The following is a 23,237-nucleotide window of genomic DNA, read 5'->3' as shown; positions in this document are numbered from 1 at the left end:
TTCCCCTCTTCTCCCGCCTCTGGAACAAACTCCCCCACTCCCTTCAATCCCACTCCTCCCTCCAGGTCTTTAAAACAGCTGTTCACCACCATCTCTTATCTTCCCCCATCGAAAACCTTGATCTTTTCTACCCCCGGTAATTCACCCCAGAGTCCTTGCAGTGTTCATATGTTTTATTCCTCTCCCACCTCCCCCCAAGTCCTCCCGATGTCCCTGCTCTCAAATGTTTGTGTCCTTCCCCCTCTCTCCCCATCTTGTCTGCCGCTCCCCTTGTTTTTTGTGTTTTGTGTGTCGGTTTGTCTTTTTGTGTGATTAATGTTAGCTCTTTCACGAGCCTCGATCTTGTATAATAATAAATAAATAAATAATAAATAAAAAAACGTGTTGAGGAAGGGTGAAAGTGACTGGTTGAGAAGAGTGATGGAAATGAATGTAGAAGGAAGTAGAAGACGGGGAAGACCGAGAAAGACTTGGCTAAAGATGGTGGATGAAGAAATGCGGGCAAGGGGGTGGGTAACAAGGAGAGATGCAGAAAATAGGGCAAAATGGAGAAGATTGTCATGGGGACCGCAAGGCTAACCCCCGCTCTAGCAGGGAAAATGGCCTTTTAAAATGCATGTTGTTGTTGTTGTTGATGGATGCTGTGAAGAGAAACAGTTTGAGATGGTTTGGTCATGTGTTGAGGAAGGATGAAAGTGACTGGTTGAGAAGAGTGATGGAAATGAATGTAGAAGGAAGTAGAGGACGGTGAAGACCGAGAAAGACTTGGCTAAAGATGGTCGAAGAAGAAATGCGGGCAAGGGGGTTAACAAGGGGAGATGCAGAAAATTGGCCAAAATGGAGAAGATTGTCATGGGGACCGCAAGGCTAACCCCCGCTCTTGCAGGGAAAATGGCAATTGAAATGCCTGTATATAAATAGGTTTACCCATTTCAATACTATATGTGTCAAATGAATAGCACAAAAGTTCTCTGAAAACACCTCTACTCTTTGAAAACTGGGTTTATTAATTAATTTAGATGCTCGTTTCCAAGATCTAGCAAGTCTTATATTTTGTGTGTTCCCAACATGTTCCATTGTCTTTCCAAACACAGCATTGTTCATCAATTTATAAAAGTCTTTCTCAAAATTTGTCTTTGCCTCTGTTCTTCTCTTTGTGTTAAAGTCAATAGATGTTTTCAACCAATGACTTTATTTAAACATTAAAACTCGATGAATCTTCTTTGCTCTCAAACCAGCAGCCAAATATCTCAAATTCCTTTGATGTAGAACATAATTTCCTTGAACATATCATAGACTGTTGTAAGTAGTTTCACTGTAGGCTTTCCTTTCGTAGAAAATGATTGTTGAAAATCACCAAACCATTCCTTCTTTGGTTTTATCTTATCAGGGGCAATTGACAAGTCTTTGTTTGTTATGTAGTTCTTCTGGATATTTTAAATCTACCTCAAAATAATGTTATGTAATGCTACCTTTGATTTATCCAATTCACTTTGACTTGATATAACAATATCTTGTAGAACCTTTTTATAATTATTTTCTTTTACCCATTTAAGTTTTCCATATGGCAAAGCCTGAGAGACAGCCCATCCATACAAATTGTTAGCATCATAATACATCAAGTAAGAACTATCTTTTGTTGTATCATAACCTGGAAGATATTTGTTGTTTGCTTTCACATATGTTTGCATTTAACCCTGGTGTTGGGCTAGTGGCTAGGGTGCCGGCTTAGGATACCTAGGATCCTGGGTTCGAATCCCGGTCAATCGCTGAATTAACGCCAGGGGGGTTGACTCAGCCCGTCATCCTTCCGAGGTCGGCTAATTGAGTACCAGTTCACTGGTAATTCCCTGTTTGTCGTTAAAGGCGGCAAAAAGGGTTGGCGTCAGGAAGGGCATCCGGCCGTAAAACATTGCTTCAAAAAGGGGACCAAAAAACAACAACAACCACGGTGCCCGAAAAAGGCCAACCCCCGCTTTGCGGGGAAAAATGGCCTCTAAAGGTGGTTATTTTTCACATATCTCTTTGAACATACTTGAGATATTCCTCCTCTTTTAGCATTCTCTATCATCAAAAGCATATCTACATCACCAATTAATTCCAAATCCTGTTTCGTCATTTTTAACATATCACTCCAAGCCAAACCAGGCGCAGTGTAATAGTGAGCGAGGTCTAATCCATAGGAATTTTTATTATGGCAGACGGTTCCAAAAGTCTCAAATACATCAGCCAATAGTAATACATCAGTTTTAAGATACAAATCGTGATACTCTCCAAGGTTCTTTATATTAAACTTTTCCCATACATTTTGTGCTTGGGTATAATCTTTATCTGTTGTATGACTTTTATTTAGCTCATTATAGAAACTTTATTTTGGGGGAAGTTGTGTTTCTTTAAACCTCCCAAAGGATTCCATATAATGATACGGATATATTCCCTTTTGTGATAAGAGTTGAATTTCTTCTTGATTTGAGAAATGTGATTTAAGACTCAAGTTTTTAAATATTTGATACCAAGTTAGATAATGGACTTGCCATAAATTTAAATGTATCAAGAAACCTAATGAGTTATAGGAGATGTATGAAATGTTTTTGTGAATGAAATGTATTTCTGATCCGTGTTAGGAATTGCTGAAATGTCTCCAGATGTCTTTGAAAGTTCATTTATAAATAGATGTGTATCATAATGAGCGTTGTTGTGAAGAAAGACAGGAATGAAAGAGGGAAGTTTAAAATTGAGATTACAACTTTGATGAGCAGGACCTCTATATTTTCCTTTAATATGGCAATGATCTCTAACCTTTAACCTTTTACCAATTTCCTCATCACAAATATTGCATATATTATCCCATCTAAACTTAATTTTCTCTTCTTTCGTTAAGGACATTGGTTTATTGGTTTTTCTCATTACCGCAGATAATTTTATACAATCCCTTTCCAATCGCTTTACAAACTCCTTTGAAGCATCTTCTCCTCGATAAAGCTCTAACTACTTGTTGTATTTATCACCGACAGATGATTTGATATAATAACAGAAACCACAAGGAGTATGTTTTTGATATTTACTTGTATATGATTGATTTGGATTTGGAGAAGCAGTGTCTATCTTTTCTAGGAAACTTTCAAAATCAGTGTATATCACAAATGGATGTTTTATAGATTTGTTAAAATCTTTGAATGATACATTTGAACCTTCCTTTGGCATATTAATTATGGTTGATTTATGATTACTACAATATTTTGAATGTTGATCTAATTGTTCTGTTGTATAAAAGACATTGAGACATCGCTTGCATAGAAATGTCTTTCGTTTTCTTTTAACTATTTGTGAAGAAACCAATGTTGATAAATTTTTAATAGAAGCATAGTGTGAATTTTCTTCTGAGCTAAAACGAAGAAGGTCTACGTGTGTTTATCACCTTTATAATTACACGTGTTTTTTAAAATTTGAACTTTGTTTGTATCCGTTAATCCATATAGATTATTCATCTTTTCAAATTTAGGAATATCTATCCATGACATTGGAAGCTTTAAATCTTTAACATTTAGCGTATTCTCATACTTCTTATAATGAGATACTCTTTCTTGATTCTTATTTTGAGGATGTAGGTGAGCGAGAACAGACCATAGGAAACATTTATTATCTTTATTGTCCCCCGTCGCACCGCGGAGCGAAAGCGGGACTATGGCTTTCCTCTCCGTCCGTGTGTCCGTGCGTGCGTAAGCGAAGGACCGAATTCTAATTTGGTGTGTGGGTGCAACCCACGTCAAAATCCAAGATGGCCGCCACCATGTATGTCTGATGCCATGTACGTCTGAACCTTGTGAGCGGAATATCTTGAAAAATAAGTGAAGCACTAACTTCTAATCTGGTGTGTGGGTGTATCTAGGCATAAGGAAGAACGCTATTGAAAATTGGGTCGCCACGTCAAAATCCAAGATGGCCACCACCATATATGTCTGAACCTTGTGAGCGGAATATCTTGAAAAATAAGCGAAGCACCAACTTCTAATCTGGTGTGTGGGTGTATCTACGCATAAGGGAGACCGCTATTGAAAATTGGGTGGCCACGTCAAAATCCAAGATGGCCGCCTTGCGTCTTCCACTTTGTCAACTCGCATCACTTCACCGACGGGGGGGCCTCGGCGTAACCCTTGTTTTTAATCTTAACAACTGCCTTTTTAAGTTTTAAAACCCCTGGTAAATCAATGGAAGAAGAATCTTATGAGGGTCTGATTTTAGAATTTGTATATCTCGGAAAATGATTTTATTAATACTATATCCGCTACCTACAACTGTATTATCTACATCCTGCTCCTGTCTTTCAAGTTCACCATAAACACCTGATGATAAGAAATCTTGGAATGATGTGATAAAGTGAGGGTCTTTTCTCGTATAGGGAGTTTCTTCAACATCATTTTTTACCATACCCATTTTTACTCCCATATGAAACTTTAAAGTATTCATCTCAGACAGTGTATCTTTTACAAGTGTTTCAAGAGCAGGTTTATCCATCTCACTTACCTCATCTATTGATTTAGGTCCAGGAGTTCCAAACTCAAAAACCCTTATCTTAATATGCCCCTTAAATGGCCGAAGCCATCAGAGTTTTTAAATAGAGTATCCAACTGACTTCATTCTTCTTGTGTTTTTGTGATTGAAGGTGTCTGGGAAAACCCTTCTTCAAGACATCCTTAGAACAGGCATCACAATGTTTACTCTGCGCTGGCGAAGCAAAAAGCGGGGTTAAGCATTCAGTTACGTATGTACGTGTCTGCATTTCAGTAAAGTAGAGTGTGTGCCGTGTCTGCATTTTAAAAATTCATTTTCTCGGCAACCTTTGGTCCGATTGACATTAAATTTTCACCACAGGAGGGGCTCCTCCTGTAGAATATTTCAATGATTATTATGACGTCGTAGTTCACGTGGTACAGGCGCCATCTTGGAAAAACTTCCCACCTCTATATCTCAAACCACTCTATGGAAAAAAATTGAGACCTGGCTCATCGTCACCGACTCCCCATGGGGAATAAGGTATGTTAATGATGTCATCGGTGCCTTTGTTATGACGTCATGATTCGACAAATACAACACTTATCCATCCGATCATTATTTAAAAAAATTCAGCAACTGTTGGTCTGATGGACACTAAATTTTCACCAGAGGAGCACCTCATCCTTTAGAATATTTTAATGATGATCATGACGTCATAGGTCATGTGTTACAGGCGCCATCTTGAAAAAACCGAAAAACATTGCACCTCTATATCTCCAAAGCCGCTCTATGGAAAAAATGGAAATGTGGCTCATTGTAAATAACTCCATATGGGGAATAGGTGTTGTTAATGATGACGTCATTGGTGCCATAATTATGACGTCATAATTCGACAGGGACAACGCTTGGTCTGACCCGTTTGAAATTTATTGAGCATGATCTATGCAACAATTATTTAGAGAATATAAATTTATGATGTCATTGCTCACGTGGTCTGGCAGCCATATTGGATTTAAAAAAAGAAACTTTCAAAAACAGAAGAGTTGGCTCTCACCACGTTGTCTGCGCAGGGTAAGTCTTCTATGAATACCATCTATTTTGTTTCTCGTTCAAGCGGGGTTATCAGCTGAAAAAGATTGAATGTGTGTTTGTGGGTTTGGAGGTGTTTTTTGTAATATTTGTACTCGTGATTACAAACGTCACAATGCGTTGTTTTCATCTCTATTTATCCAACAAAACTTTGCTTAAACTAAAAAAAAATCAATTCTTGGCACAGGTCCAAAAATAGTTGGTCTCTTTCTTGGAGACTGTTTAAGGTTTTCGACCTTGTTTTTCAATTTTTATTTTGGAGGAGACTGTTTAAGGTTTAAGACTTTATTTAACCCTCTAACTTTTTTACCAAATAAATACAATGTTTCAAAACACAAAAGAGAAATTTCAATTAATTTCCTCATTTAAAAGGGATAGTGAAATGTGTTGCAAAGATGATTATAATAACTTTTGGATAAAACCTCTTATGAAGTGGTAATATGAGCTACTCAACCCCTTTAAAAGGAAGAACATTATCTGTCTTTGGAAAGCCATCAATTAAAGTAGTTATCACAAAAGTTTCACCACTATTTATGGAGATCTATAGCAAACTAGAGGAGGTAATGAAAGATGTAAATGTGTCAAGAAAGAAATCTCTTTTTACTGACTATCAAAATGAAGAATAAAACAGCTCTAAACACAGTGAAATTTCTATATTCTTCAATAACCCTAAAGATATTAATCTTGATGAAATGAAAGATGTTAATATAACAGGGGAAATGTCATTCCGCTCAATAGTAGTTAGGAACCATTTTTAAATTACCTTTAATATTATAAATATAGTAGTTGAATCTGTTAATGAAAAAAAAGTAAATGGATATCGATGGTAATTTTTTTTTCCTACTAATTAAATGAATGAATGATCGTTTTAAGGCCATTTTCCCCGCGAGAGCGGGGGTTAGCCTTGAGGGTCCCATGACAATCATGGTTCCCTGTTTGAGGAAATGTTTTTATGGTCGGATGCCCTTCCTGGTGCCAACCCTTGGTCACCTCTTACGATGCGAAGGGATACGGTGTACCTATTCTAAACCGGGGTACACACCGGGATCATTCATCCCAGCAAGCTGGTACTCAATTTGCCGACCTTGGAAGGATGACAGGCTGAGTCAACCCCCCTGGTGTTAATTTAGCGATCGACCGGGATTCGAACCCAGGATCCAAGGATCCCAAGCCCGCACCATAACCGCTAAGCCAACACCAGGCTTTCTACGAATTAAATATGAGTCATTATTAAAGTGAAGACTTTGAGGATTATGATAGTGATGACAGTGTTAGTGAGACTTTATCTTCACAAGACAGTTATGATACTGAGAGTTTGTGTTGTAACGATAGCTATGAGAAAAGTTTTATAGATGATGATTATGAAAGCACCGATTATAGTGAAGATGATTTTTAGTTTAAGTAATCTTTTACTATATAAATATGATGAATCTAAATGATATACCAGATGTTGAGCCTCTTGAATTCCCTGATACTCCATATGATAAGTTAGAGAATTGTCTGGCTTGTGATAGTGGAATTAAACGCAGAGTCAAAAGCCCATAAACAATGTTTATTCTGTGATTATCTTTTAATTAATGATGATAAAAAAATATATAAAGAAACATAACTTTTAAAATTACACCAAAAATGAATTACTTTACAAGATGAATAAGAGAAATGAACGTTAAGTATGAGGGTGATATTACACCTTTCCTTACAACAGAAGAGATTGATCAAATTAGGATGATGTTTCAAGGATTGATGTTATTTGCTATTCACGATTGTAATTTTCAGGGAAATATCAACACAAGATATTGTATATATAAAATAATGAATTGTCTTGAAATTAAACCTGAACTCAGGATAACACATCGAGTTTCTAAAAAAATCCTGTAAAAAAAATTAGATAACTTGTTTTCCGAATATATAAATGAATGATATTTTTACCGGTTTGGGAAAACAAGATAAAATTTAACAACCATAAAAATCTTCCAAATTCATTAAGATGTCAAATAGTTGGTTCAAGCAGATGTGGAAAAACCTGTTTGGTTTTAAAGATGCTCCTTAGTCCCAACTTTTTAGATTATGATAATTTAATATTTTTCACAAAGTCAAGTTTTCAACCTGAGTATCAACTACTATCACAAGGTTTTAATGCGGGTCTTCAAAAATAAGACGTAATTGGTTTATTTAGACTTCAAAACAAACTAAATGATTATAATATTGAGGATATAATACAACTATTTTGTGATACAAAAAAGAAATCAAAACATAAACCCATAACTTGTCTTCTCAGCGATAATACGGATGATATACCTTTACCCCAAGATTTAGATAAATCAAAAAAGAACCTCGTTATCTTCGATTGTGTTTATGAGATAAACCAAACAGTTATGGATAGCTACTACACAAGTGGGAGACATTCTTCTTGTGATTGTATTTATCTCGGTCAATCATAGTTTCAACTCCCTCGTAGCTCAATAAGAAACAATGCCAATACTTTTATTTTATTCAAGTTAAATTCAATAGATGTAAATAATTTTTGGAGAGACAATTGTTCTACATTATGTAGTAAAAAGGAATTTGAGGCTTATATGAAATACAAGACTGGAAAATATAAATACATTGTTGTGAAACAAGGTGAGATACTAACTGATTTTTATTTTATAAATAATTGCATACATAAATGACAACTGTTATTATTAATCTTGTGGGTAAATCTGCTTCAGAGAAAAAAAAAAACTTTCATAAATCTAGTCTTGAATAGTAAAAATGAAAAGATTAAGTTTTTCAAAAAAAAAAACACCCTATGATCCGTATTGTATCTACAAGGACCAGAGCAATGCGCCCAAGAAAAGTAGAAGGTGAAGATTATTACTACATTTCAATGGAGGAACATATGCGATTGAGGAACGAAGGTCACATATTTGAGGAGGTCTCTCTTGGCACAACAAAATATTCACATTGTAAGAGTGAGTTAAAGAAACTAAAATCTGGTGGTCTTGGGATTTTAGAAACTAATCCAAAAGGAATGAAACAAATTATGAAACATCTCAGTGATAATGGAGTTAAGGTCCAAAAGTTAAGGTCCCCACCACCAACGCATGAAAAGCAGAGATACTAGTATTAGTGAAGAAGAAATTACAACTCGTATTAATGCTAATGAAGAATTTGATAAAATATTAAAAGAAAAGGATTTATTTGAACACATCTACTTTAATGATAAAGAAAAGGAAAATTTCCCCATTGACCTTTACAATTCAGTAAATGATATTTTTCAATAAATAAATACAGAAAATGAATGTAGAAGAAAGAGCAAGAAGGTTTAAGGAACATCAAGAGTTGGTTTCAAGAGTTGTTAAGCAATAGGAAGACATAAAGAAGAAACGCAGACAGAAACTAACTGGTGAAGAAACCTTTGAAAGAAAACAAGATAAATATTTTGAACCGCTCTTAAAATCTTCCCAACAAAAAAATGATTTATTCAACATTCCACTCCTGGAAAACTTCAAATGCTCAAAGATTTTAGTCAAATGACAGAGCAAAAATGAGAGAATATAGGAGAATTAGAATATGATGATGAATGATTATTTCAACAACTGGAAAAGGTAAATCAACCTCCTGATTATGTTGTGAAGGCTCTTCTAAACAATGAATATTCAGCGGATTCAAAAACCTTAGTGGGTCTCATTCCAACAGAAGAAACAGCAGTGTTTCATCTTGTGAAAGAAAAGGTATTGATACATAATGATGAATTGGTGTTATTAAGCTCTGCTCAGCCAAATGTTAAATTGACCCCCAGATTAATGTTTTTTTCCAACAAAAGATGGAAGCCGAGGAATAAAACTCTTGATACTAATTCAGCATATTCCAATGAACTGTTGAATATGAAAAATGAAGATGATAGAGTATATATTGATTTACTAAACTCGCTTGATTATGGAGTTTATAAAAAAAAATAAGAAGAACTATAACTGCCAATTTACAACTGCTGGCAGTGATGACCGGTTTCCTCCGCTTTCATGCAACCCCGCTTTCATACAACCCTGCTTTTGATACAACCCCGCTTGGATGGAACCCCACTTTCATTGGACATGGTTTGATACAACCCCGCTTTGATACAACCCCGCTTTGATACAACCCCGCTTTGATACAACCCCGCTTTGATACAACCCTGCTTTGATACAACCCCGCTTTCACTTTCTTTTTTAACACACACACACACACACACACACACACACACACACACACACACAGACACACACGTATTATTGAAGAAATAACGGGTAAGAGTAGATGAAACGAAAAAAGTTAAATACGAATAAGTTAGAGGCTCAAAGAGTCGTCCTTGAGTGGACTGAAAACTTTGATGGTTGTCAAGAAATCAATGGGAAAATAATTTACTATAATCTCAAAATGATGTGGTTTGGGAGGGGGTCAGTTGAGATCATTAAGAGAAGTTTATCATTTAATATCGGCTCAACAGCGATACCTAAACCGAGAATTAAATTCTAATGTAATATTTATCAATATTTTTGATGGTGACTTTGCTTTTAAGACAATTGAGCTATTACCTAAAAATGAAACGCAAATATTCGTTGGGTCTCTGTATGAGTATAATGAAAAATGGGGAGAGTTAATAAGTTTTCAGAATCGTTGGCATCTCCCGCGACGAAGCTAACTCCGAGGGCCTGTCACTCACTCACCGCAGGCAGCTCTCCATCTTGTTCTCCCGCTCCCTTTATCATATGTTTTACGTGTCGGTTTGTCTTTTTTGTGATCAATGTTAGCTCTTACATGAGCCTCGACCTTGTATACAAAAAAAAAGAGAAAAAGGGTGTAATTTTTCAAGAGGTGTGAGTCAATAAGTTTCCTTCATTTTCCCCATTGACTTCAATGTTAAATTTTATGTGAGCCAGAACCTGCTTTTCCCTTCTACTCCCAGTTTTGTTCCTCACCCCGTCTGTACTTGTGACTGGAAAGAGAAGTTTATTATTTCATATTAGCTCAACAGCGACATCAAGAGTCAAATTCTAATATAATATTTTCTAATATTGTAGATGGTGATTCCTGTGCTAAAAACCCCAAGCGGGGTTTTATGCTTTACAGAGCGTAAAATGATGGATCTTATCAGAGAGATAAAACGTGATCAGATATTTATTGGATCTGTGAATGATTTTCTTAAATTCAATAAACTTAACTTTAATATTTTAGAAATATTTTTAAAAATCTACTCTGAAGGGCGAAGCCAGCCCCACACAGTGAAGTAGGAAGGGATTGGACTGTGATTTGGTATTGGAGACTGAAATCGAATGATAGTGAGACGAGCGAAGCGAGTTGAGCTATTATGAGTTTTAGGGTATGGTACCAAATCACGGGCCAGTCCCTCCTTTTGGTCCCTACTGAGGTGCCTTAGTTTTATCGGATTTATTATACCATTTTACCTCATTGTATATCGTTATTATTCAATTCATTTTCCCTGTTTGTTATTTGTTCTTAAACGGATTTAATTTCTTTTCAAGTTTTTATTTTTCTTTTTCTTTTGCTATTCAGTTGTCACTTATATTTGATATCTCATGTACCATACTCAATTACTCATTACAGAGCGTTTGTGCTGCCAAAGCGGCTTCCTGAGCAAGGGTTATACTGGGTGGTTTGCCATTGCCTTCCCAGCTGTAGTTTGTCGGAATTTGTAATTTGGCCAGGGAAATGGCGATAGCTTGTCCACTCTACGTGAAGGATACTGTGGGGATCTTTAACATCCCCCAACTCATGTCAGAAGACGGGACTCAAAATATACTGAACAAGTACCCCAATTAATTCTCTCACTGCAAGATTGTACAGGAAGTGGACGCGTGCTGTTCGAACACATCCATTAGGACATAGCGTAGTAGTACAGACTTGTACCAAGCTGTCCTGTTCTATAAACGTCACATAACTGCATTTTATCACCATAAGAAAATGTATAAAAACGGTTTAACTGTTTAAATAAGGTGAAAAGGTATCTCAAATCTTAAATTTTATTTTTTCAATCTTAAAATAAAAAACTTCTTAAACTTTTTTGCGAAATCACCGTTCTAGTTTTATTTTGTAAAATAGTTTCAACATTCTGAAACTTAAATGTGCTGACACAATCTGTACAAATGTCTTCCAAAACTGCCTCGCATGTTTTGCTGCTGAATGCATACCTGCTCATTTAAATATTATTGGTGGTTATCTGAGATTGACTTGAAACCTGTTAGCACAGGTCTTTCTGAAGGTGTTCAATTAATTGAGTGCATTTTGAAAACGATATCTGTCTGCCATTGCTGATGGACACCTTAAATTGAACACCAAAAATACTTTTTGTTCTCATGTTGTTCTCCGTCTCTACTTGCCTGTACCCTCAGGACACATCGTGGGTCACGGCTGGCATGCATGTTTGTACGCTGCACCCCCGAATCGCGCTTCACGCTTCTCTTCTCACACGGCAATGCAGTGGATCTCGGCCAAATGAGCAGCTTCTACTTGGGCTTGGGTACACGGCTCGGCTGTGACGTGTTTTCTTACGACTACTCTGGTTATGGCGCTAGCTCGGGAAAGCCCTCAGAAAAGAACCTCTATGCAGACGTGGAGGCCGCATGGCACGTCCTGTGTAATCGGTACGTTTTCTCTCCAATGAACCTGTGATCGGAATAGAATCTTATGCGTTCCACTAGCTGGACCAGGAGTATGTGCTCGGTCCAGTGTCTATTCTGAAATATCTTGCTAGTGAAACCCAGCAATGCAGAGTTGTATAACAATATGATCGTAGTTCTGTGATTAAGGAATGCTTAGCCAAAATGCATATTATTGTGTTGTTTATTTAGAAAAACAACCAATGAAACAAAAAATACCAGAGCTATAATTAAATTGATATATGTGGGAAAATTACATTCCCAAACCAGTAATCGAACCCAGGTATGGTTTTCCAGAGGACCTGGGTTCGATTCCTGGTCTGGGCATGTAATTTTCCCACATATATCAATTTAATTATTTAATCCTGTTCATTGATCCAGAGTTATAAGCAAATCCTTTCTGCGGTCCAAAAAGACCCCAGTTGTTTTCGTTCATTTTTTTGGCATATATGATTACTTCATATGGTTTTTGTATCGAGCAAATCCTCAATTTTTTTATGCTTATGTTTGTTTACTTTATCACTAAAACAAGCTCATTGCTCCGTGACATTGGCACTTCTAGCAGGTTCTTTTTCATTTTCCCATCGCATGCGTTGATTACGAAAGAAAGGGTTAACATTCTTTCCAGAACCGTGTCTATTGGAGTTCCAATGCTCATAGTTTATAGATTTAATAGAAACGAAAATAAACCAAGTCAAATATAACAAATAAGTTAGTGTCTCTCGTTCTCTCCCCTCTGGAGATAAATAAGTTCTCTCCCCTCTGGGCTGGATCCCCTGCCTCACATCTTGCTCAGCTTGACACTGTGGAAACCAAGGCATTCAAGATCATTGAAATCTCATGATGAAGATGAGTTTATGGGCCTATCACTTCACAGCCACCGATAAAGCGGTGATCTCTCTCTGTCTTCTTCCACCTCTTTTCTGGTCTTGCACTCTCTGCTCTCTGTGTGCGATCCACCAGCAACCCCCTCCTATTGCATTTGCCTAAATCTGGAGCCACTGCTCGCCTCCATTCATTTAGGTGAAAATGTATCCCAAATCTTAAAATTACTTTTTTTAAATCTTAAAATAAAATTGGTATTATTCTTTTCCCACCTGTGGAACCACCTTTCACACTCTTTTTCGATCTCATTCTTCCCTATGGGTCTTCAAGACTGCTGTTCACCACCATCTCAGGTTCAATGCCATGAGCTTTAGATCCACCCATTACACGACCCCACCCCTTCCAAAAACTTGCTTGTGTATCCATCTTGTCCACCCCTTGCGTTCTCCCTCATCGGTAAGTTTATCCCTTTTGGCCATCTCCGTCTAGCTTCTCCATTAGCCCTGCTATTGGTGTTTCCTCTTTCTCCTGCTGTTCCCTTTGTTGTGTTGTCCTGATCTTTTCTGTGTCCTCGCTCTTCCATGAACCATGTATAACAGTCTCCAATTGGGGTGACTTTCATGTTGTGCACTCGAGTGCCACCCCATGATACCAACCCCACATTTATGGACTGAAACGTCTATTTTGGACCATTTATAACCTGTGATTGCTGAAAATTGTCTCGCATTAGATTTTAATAGATATCCATCATTGATTTTCATTTTATACACATTATCCACATGCATTGCTGTCTCAGAGCCTGGATACAAGCGATTGCAACAGGAAGATGCCGTTAGGAGTGCCAAGCTGTGCCTAAAGCGTTAGGGAAGTCAGGAGACCACCTTGTTCAGGAAATTTTAATTAAATGAACATGCAAGTTTTGAGTGACTCGGGCAAGGGCAAGGCTCATGAAAGAGCATAGGTTACCTCATCGAATGGAATAAAACAAAAGGAGGAATTGTATGATTGGATGTCACCAGGTTCTGTGTCCTGTATGGGCATCATTTGAGTGGATGTCCTCTGGTTGTAGTTTGAGTGAAGCCTTCCCTTGGCCTTCCAAATTAGCTGTGATGACATTGCTGAATTTTTTTTATATATATATTTTTATACTTATCCAATTTGCAGGTAGCTGCTGTGGTACCAATTTCAAATGGACATAATGAACAGTGTTGTGTGGTAGGACATGAAGGATGTAAGATGGCATTTGAGGTTGGAATTTTAATGCAGGAAAAAGATGGGGTTCATCAACCTTTTAAAGTATATATCACCTGTGCAAGAGGTGGATTTGGGATTTGCGAGCATGTGCTCCCTCCCCGGATTCTTATTCTTTCTTCTCCTTTAATGGCCACTATTATCCCACCTTGTGGGGTCGGCTGGGGGAAGCCTGGCTCGAATCTTCACCAACTGGCAGGCCATGCCTGACATTGGACTAGCTAGGGCAGGAATTTGGAATTTGGCCATGGTGCCGGTGATAGTTCGCCTAATCTTTATGAAGGACACCTTGGGATCTTTAGCGTCCACCAACAAATGCTGGTAGACGGGACTCCCAGTTTAACGTCCATCCGAGGGACGGCGCACACATTGATGGATCACCGTCCCTGTGAAACGCTGAGTTTATAGCTGGGTTAGGGGTTCAAACCCAGCCTGGACAGCTAAGAGGCGAGTGTGTGTACCTCTAGGCCATCCTAACACCCTCATGAACATGATGAAAAGGAGTGAGTTAAATTATATGAAGAAGGGTTTTGGGTTTCAATCTACTGATCTTTGTTTTATCTTATCAACCCTTCTGCCCATTTTCTATGGACATAGATACGCGGTACCACCTGAATCGATCATCTTGTATGGACAGAGCATCGGCACGGTGCCTACAGTGGACCTGGCATCTCGCTTTGAGTGTGCCGCAGTCGTGCTTCATTCTCCACTCACCTCCGGCATGCGTGTTGCGTTCCCCAACACTCGCCGGACCTACTGCTTTGATGCTTTCCCCAGGTGTGCCTAATTCTGGGGCTGCTTTGCACTTGCTACATACGCAACTGTCTGTTCATGCTTATTATTATCATTCAAACTAATAATTATTAAAACTAATAATGATGCAAAGTTGATATTAAGCACCTCCAGGAGCTTTAAAATATGCTCCTTGATCATTTGCATGAATCCGATCATATTTATCGTAATTTTGGATGTCAAGTGAAAGCAAACCCCTTCTCCGTTCCCTGTGAAACTGATTCCAAAATATCAGTCTTAAATGTTCTGTACATGATTGGTCATGAATCTATCTGGGTCTTCATTTATAATCTCAAAACTTAAGCATGGTACTTGTATTTGTGTTTGAATTCATACCAACCCAACTTGTCTTATTTATTAATTCAAAGTGGAATCAAAGGCTCACACCACCTCAACGCTAAACTATCCCTTAATAACACACAAAATAGCGATTTATAAAGTCGGTAATTTTGCAATTAAAAGGCGAAATCTTCTTCTTCTTCTTCTTCTTCATGACTAGCCGTGAGGTCGCATGAAACTGCCACTTCTGTATTGTTTACGGAGTTGCATTGTGGTGCGATTAATTTTCAAAATTTTATAAGTTTCTACAAATACATACAAACAAAATTTTTATCTTCTTCATCAAAAAAGTTTTCTTTTTGTATTTATTGATCAAAAATCGAAAAAATTTTTTTTTAGCAAAAATATCCCCTCACCCACCCCCCTCTCCAATCCCATATCAACCGTCACCTTCGCTAACAATACTCACAACCACCCCACCCCCACTCTCTCCCTCTCCACAATCACCCATCAACCTTCACCCCCACAATACGCACCACCATCCCACACCACCCCCCACCCCCTCCACGGGGGTGGGACATCAACAGGGCATGACTGTAGACACAAATGGCGTCTCAGGGAAGTATGAAACTGGACAATACTGTAACATACAGGACACCGGGTCAGCCTGCAAAGGTGGGACAAAGCATTCTTCACCCATTTAGTCGGCGGTGTCCGAGTGTTCCTTGGCGGTGTCCGTGCTCTGTCGTGCCGTATTTCTTCTAGAGTGCTATAACTGATTTCCACAATTGATAAAAATCCCTGATAAACTGTCGATTGAACAGAAAAACAAAACCCACCAATCTGCAGTGAACATGCGACTGGCGCTTTCATCTTCATTACGAACATAACACCGCCATCTTCACTAACACCATGCTTGTCTGAATCACTCGCATAAGGCTCCTAACGATATGGCTCAACAATTCCCCCGAAAGTGTTTCCATCACTTATTTTGTCTCCAATAGCTTCTTCAAAATACCACTGATTAGTTTCAACATGCTGAGAACCTTTAGAGTTGCTGATGATTGTGGAATCGGCATCGGAATCCGAGCTCGACATGCATGGTTCTTTGTTTAAAATGCCATTTGGATCAAGGTGAGTTAATCGTGTGACGTCAGTGGCAAAATCCAAAATCTACACTCGAGTCAGGCTTTTTTTTGGAAACTTTGTGATTGGCAAAAAAAAAATTCAAACAATTTTTCCTTTCAAATTAGACCGTGATTCATGATTTTCAATGGGTTTCAGAAAAGAAAAAAAAGCATTTGGGTTCCCCTTTAAACATAGTACTTGTATTTGTGTTTGAGCTCTTTGGAAGCCTTTTCTCGGATTTTTCAGTTTCACTAAGAATGTTGTATGACGGTTAATGAACTGAGACTTTGAAACCAGAGAAGATGATCTTTGATCCCACATTTCCAGTTTTGCTCACATCATAGATTGTACATGTCAGTACCAAGAAATATTTGGTCAATGATTACTTTGAGTTGTGGCTCTTTGTTTTATCAGGTCAGATAAAAATCACCCATCATTACCATTCATTACATATTTGTCTCTGATTCATTTCCACAACACCAGAACGTTCTCTGTATGAAAGGATGAGCCGAACAAAATGTGTTCACTTCAGCAGAACAGAGTGCTGTGCAGCTTGGGAATTCTGTTTAAAGGAAAGGCAAAACCTTTTAAATGTTAATCATCTTGCTGATAATTTACAACCCACCACACATAAATGCTTGTTAAATGTTAACTATTCTGAATGTTAATTAATGCTAAACATGTGGAGTGTCAAGTATAACAGACTTCACGGACATGAACTTATCACTTCCATTTCCATGGGACTGGGGGTGGGAAGGTAAGGGATACAGATGGAAATGTTCACAGACAGATGGAAATGTTCAAATCGTCTCGTGCCCCCTTGTTTTACCCTGGTCCCGTCTCTTCCCCTCCCCCACCCCCCAGTCTTGTCTCTCTTTCCTTACCCCGGTCCTGTCTGTCGCATGCCTCCAGTTGTCCTTGTTGTCGTGGGTCCCACCCACCCGCCGTCGTCGCCACCGCCCCTGTCCATCGTCGATGCCAATAGGGACCAAAAGGAGGGACTGGCCCGTGATTTGGTACCGTAGCCTAAAAACTCACAATAGCTCAACTCGCTTCGCTCGTTTCACTATCTTTCATTTTTAGTCTCCGATACCAAATCTCAATCCAGTCCCTCCTTTTGGACCCTACTCCACTGCATGGGGCTGGCTTCGCCCCTCAGAGTAGATAAAAATATTGTTACAGACGCGGTTGTGGATGTTGGTTTACCGAGCGGTTTGGTATGACCGCGTCTGCACGTTTACCCGATTATACTCGAACGTTGGCCGAGTCGCGCTACGCTAAATCAATTGAGGAAAAGGACACAACGGCTGGGTTAAAATGACACGACACCAAGGGTTCAGTTCTCAAGACCTCCGGAGGAGGTTATAATATTGCGGAAGGTCAGATTACAGGGATGAGAGAGACAGCATAGTAAGGTAGGCACTTAATTACGGTCTTATAGTAGCCCTGACAGACGACAGATAAACAGGACAAAACTGACTCACACGGGGATTGATGGCAAGGAAAGCGGGTAGTCGATGGCTCAAGGTGCACCTTGGCTCAGGGACAGAATCGACCCGGTCCGGTCCAGTAGATGCGGGGAGGTCGCTCAGCGCTCGGAGGTCGCGACTTGTCCTTTCAAGCTGGGGGCGCATCTGATGTCACGTCCGGTAGGCTGCGTATATCCGGCGGGGAGTGACACGCCCTCGGCTCGTTAGCTCCACCCCAGATGGAATCGGCCCGCCGCTTCTCACTGGCTGCGGGGGGTTACCGGGCTCCGCCCCTGACGAGGAGCTGACAGCCAGCCCCTTCGTGGTAACCCCGTGGAGCGCATGGGCAATGGCGGCTAACCGAGCCGGAGGGAGGACGCACACTCCCCGCGCCGCGCCGCGCCCCTCTGTTGTTGTAGTTGTTGTTGTAGTTGTTGTAGTTGTTGTTGTTGTAGTTGTTGTGGTTGTTGTTTCATGGGGAAGATGGGAGGAGGTATGGGGAGGTCCTAAACTCACTACTGGTGCCATACGATCACATTCTGGTGCAACGAAGAGTCAGAATTAATGGAAACGAGTCCTTAACTGACATAGACTAAGAATAACTAGCAAGATGTCCGAAAGTTGTCTACGTGAGATGCGGTGGACCTGGGCACGACATTTAATGGGGGAAAAAGGGGAAGGTCGGTTCTACAGAGTGTTATTTACAGGCAATGGGACTAGGGAATGGGGGATTGGGGATAGTTGGGGAGTATTGGGGAAATAGGGGAATATTTACAAGTGGATATGGAGGCCAAATGCCATATCCGCAACAATATATATTTCTATTTATATAGTATTATAGTTGTTTATTTAAATTTAAGAAAATCATTTGTAGGTCCAATAAATATCTGATCATGTTTCGACTCTTGGATAAGATCCAACCTTTTTGCACAGGAATCACCATCTAAAATATTGACAAATATTACATTAGAATTTAACTCTTGGTTTAGGTATCGATGTTGAGCTAATATGAAATGATAAAGCTCTCTTAATGACCTAGTCTGACCTCCTCAACAACAACAACAACATGCATTTTAAAGGCCATTTTCCCTGCTAGAGCGGGGGTTAGCCTTGCGGTCCCCATGACAATCTTCTCCATTTTGCCCTATTTTCTGCATCTCTCCTTGTTAACCCCCTTGCCCGCATTTCTTCTTCCACCATCTTTAGCCAAGTCTTTCTCGGTCTTCCCCGTCCTCTACTTCCTTCTACATTCATTTCCATCACTCTTCTCAACCAGTCACTTTCATCCTTCCTCAACACATGACCAAACCATCTCAACCTGTTCCTCTTCACAGCATCAATCACAGGCTCTATTCCCATCATCTTTCGCAATTCATCATTTGTCTTCCTCTCTCTCAACGATACTCCGCACATCCGTCGAACCATTCGCATTTCCACCCTTTCCAACCTTCGTTGCTGCTCTACGTTCATTACCCATGTCTCGCTCCCATAAATCATAACACTTCTCACACATGCAGCATGGACCTTTCCCTTCAGCTTCAACGACACTCCCCTCATCATCAGCACGCCACTCAGTTCCCGAAACTTCTTCCATGCACATCTCACTCGAGCAACCGTTGCCGAGTCTGATCCACCTTCTCCATTCAGCATGTCTCCGAGGTAGCAAAATGTTTTCACACCTTCCAGCTTCACGCCGTCTCCAAGATCCAACTCAACATCTCCTCCATCTGCAGCTCCCTCTGTGCACACCTTACACTTGAATGTAGCTGCCACACTGGTTAATGACCCTCTCAGACCACTACATTTTTGATGAACCCACTCAGCGCACATTGTACATTGAATGGAGTTCACTCCGACACCCTTCCTACACACAGCACACACCACTTCCCAGTTCTTTCCACCTCACCCCATGCTTTACCACTTGCCATCACCTTCGTCTTTCCGATATTCACCTTCAGACCTTTTGTCTCCATACATTCCTTCCACGTGTTCATCTTTTCCTTCAGTCCATCCATACTTTCCGCAATCAACAGCAGATCATCTGCATACAACAACTCCCACGGTAAACCCTCCTTTACGTTCTGATCCAGCACCTCCATCACAGCTACAAATAGTAGTGGACTTAGTACCGACCCCTGATGCACTCCCACCTTCACCTCAAACTCACCACTGTTCCCGTCCTTCGTCCTTACAGCTGTGCGCGCTCTTTTGTACATTGCCATCACTACTCTGATCAACCATTCCTCCACTCCTAACTTCCTCAATGCCCATGTCAATACTTTGCGTGGTACCCTATCGAATGCTTTCTCCAGATCAACAAACCCAAGAAACAACTTCTTCCTCTTCTCCATGTACTTCTCCTGCAACTGCCTCACAATGAAAAGCGCGTCTGTCGTTCCTCTTCCTGGCATGAATCCAAACTGCATTTCGTCGATCTTCACTTTCTTCCTTATCCTCCTCTCCAACACCCTTTCCAATACCTTCATTCCATGCTCCAATAACTTTATCGCTCGGTACGAGCCACACTCCAGAGGGTCACCTTTCCCCTTGTATAGAGGGACGAGGGTACTCAGTTCCCAATCCACTGGAATGCGGCCTTCTTTCACCACCAGATTACAGATCTCTGTCATTCTCTTCACACCCCAACTTCCTGCTGCCTTCAACATATCTCCCACAACTCCCGTCGGCCCTCCCGCTTTTCTACCCTTCATTGCTTTTATCGCTTCCTCAACTTCCTTCTCAGTTATCTTCTCTGCCGGTCCTAAAACTGGGTTACTCTCTATGTTGCCATCCCATTCATTCTCTGTATTCAACAGCATTTCCATATATCTTTTCCATCTTCCTTTAATTCCATCTGGGTCGACAACGATTTGTCCCACTTCATCCTTCAAGCAACTCACCCCCATCACATCACACCTCTCTTTCGCTATCTGCTTTGCAATCCTGAATACCGCTCTCTGACCCTCTTCCGAATCCAAGCGTCCTCCGAACATTTTCCTCCATGCCTCCTGCGCCTTTGCTACCTCTTTCTTTGCAGCCTTCCTGGCTGCCTTATAACTTTCATGCTCTGCTGTTTCTGCTCCCGTACCCTTCGCCTTCTGCCACTCCTTGAACTTCTTCCTCTTCATGTCAATCCTCTTTCCAACTTCATCATCCCACCACCATGTTTCCGAGTGCCTCGGTGGTCCTTTTGTCCATCCACATACCTCACCAACGGCTCCCAACAAACTAGCTTTCATTGACATCCAACCACTTTCAAGCTCAACCACATCATCCTCGACCCTACTCAGCCTCTCTTTTAATGCCTCCCTTACTGTCACCTCTTTCAACCTCCACACCTTCATGAGTCTGACCTCCTCCTGAACCACATATCATTTAGAGATTGTAGTAAATTATTTTCCCATTAAGGTCTTCAATTATGTATTGTATATACAAATTATATATATACAATAATCAATGTTCAGTCCATTTTAAAATGTTAAAATTTTTAGAAACAGAAGATAACTCATTTGTTTCAACATTTATTCTTTTATTTGTTTTATTTACTTTTACCCCTGTTGTTTCTTCAGTAAGACTTATTTGATATTTCTCTCATTCGTGGTGTTTACCATTAATATATCAATCTGAACTATTCATCCAGTCTTTAGTTTGATTCATTTATATAGATTTAAACCTGCATGGAAGTGCATTTATTTTATCATAAAATGAAGAAAGAGCTGTCTTGTTAACAGTTTCTGTAAAAATCTCATAACCATAACTTTTAATTAGGTTAATCTCTCTAAAGATTACATCATCTTTATGCATACAATCATAATAATGATCAAAGTTTATTGTTTCCTTCAATCTTCCCTTTTTAATACCCTTTAGTTTTTTATCAGTCTTGTATTTATCTCTATCCAAATATTTATTATGCTTTTGATCTAACCCCAACTAATTCACTTAGAATATTACCTCCGAATTCATCTTTAAATTTACCAATTCCCTTCTTATTCTTTGAGTATAAATCATTATTAGGATTATAATTACTCGTATCATAAGAACCTATATCTTCTTTAAGATCATTATAAATATCATCAGTTTTTATCTCTAATATAATACTATCAGTATCCATATACAATAAACATGCTTTATCATCATACCTTCTCTTTATATTATTATACAGATAATCATACATAAGATATTTTGATAAATCCAATACCGTTGTTCCAACATAAATAGGTTTATCCATTAGTATACACTCTATAACTAGATGAACTGCACAAAAGTTTTCAGTGAATATCTCAACTCTTTTAAAACTAGGTTTGTTTATTAGTTTCTCTGCTTTCTCTCTTGTTGTAGCTAATCTTACATCTTGTGTATTTCTTAGATTCTCAATAGTTTTCCCAAATACAGCATTATTCATCAACTTGTAAAAATCCTTTTCAAAATCATTATTTGCCTTTGTTCTCATCTTTGTATTATAATCAATATATTTACCGAACCAATGACTTTGACTAAACTTTAGTATCCTATGTACTTTCTTCACTACTAGTTCAGAATCCACCATTAGAACAAGATTTATTTGATGAACAACATAATTCTTTTTATCATGTAATGTAGTCATAAGTTTTGACGTTGGAATATATTTAGATATTTCAAAGAATGACTTTTGATAATCACTAAACAAATCTGAATTTGGAGTTTCACCACAAGGACCAAATGGAAAATCCTTATGTTTATTATGAATTATCTTGGGGTATTTTAAATCAACTTCAAAGTAATAACCAAACTTTATTTTATCTAAATTTTTATCAGTATGCCTTAGAACATCTCTCAATACCTCATCATGCTTATTCTCATTAACCCATTTAAAACCACCATATGGTAATGCTTCTGACATTGCCCATCCATAAAGATTATTAGCATCAAAATACATGAGATATGATGAATCTTTTTCCTTATCATAATCTGGAAGATATTTATTATTTGCTTTAGCATACCTCTTACTACATACTTGTGATATACCAACCCTCTTTGCTTTCTCAATCCTCAATAACATATCAACATCACCTAACAAATCCAACGGCTGTTTTGTCATCTTCAACATAGCAGACCAAGCTAAACGAGGTGTTGTGAAATAATTTACAAGATTGAGACCATACGATTCTTATGGCAAACATCTCTGAATGTCTCGAATACATTAGCTAATAGTAATACATCCGTTTTTAAATAAAGATCATGATATTCACCCATATTATTTGTTGAATTTATCCCATACTTCCTGTGTTCTTTT

The 23,237-nt window shown here is 39.0% G+C and overlaps 1 protein-coding gene across 2 annotated transcripts in view; it reads left to right on the top strand.

The window, feature by feature from the left end:
• LOC137421008 (alpha/beta hydrolase domain-containing protein 17B) overlaps window positions 1–23,237 on the top strand; it is a 67,427-nt gene that overhangs the window by 23,644 nt on the left and 20,546 nt on the right. For both annotated transcript variants that reach the window (XM_078772046.1, XM_068106630.2), the window contains exons 3-4: window positions 11,955–12,206; window positions 14,895–15,074. In XM_078772046.1, the coding sequence (XP_078628172.1) occupies window positions 11,955–12,206; window positions 14,895–15,074 (432 nt within the window). The remainder of the gene's footprint in view (window positions 1–11,954; window positions 12,207–14,894; window positions 15,075–23,237) is intronic.

Source organism: Myxine glutinosa, chromosome 2 (assembly GCF_964187855.1).
Source record: "Myxine glutinosa chromosome 2, kmMyxGlut1.1, whole genome shotgun sequence".
Taxonomy (NCBI): Eukaryota; Metazoa; Chordata; class Myxini; order Myxiniformes; family Myxinidae; genus Myxine; species Myxine glutinosa.
The sequence above is the reverse complement of the archived record's forward strand: the minus strand, read 5'-3'. Positions and strand labels throughout refer to the sequence as shown.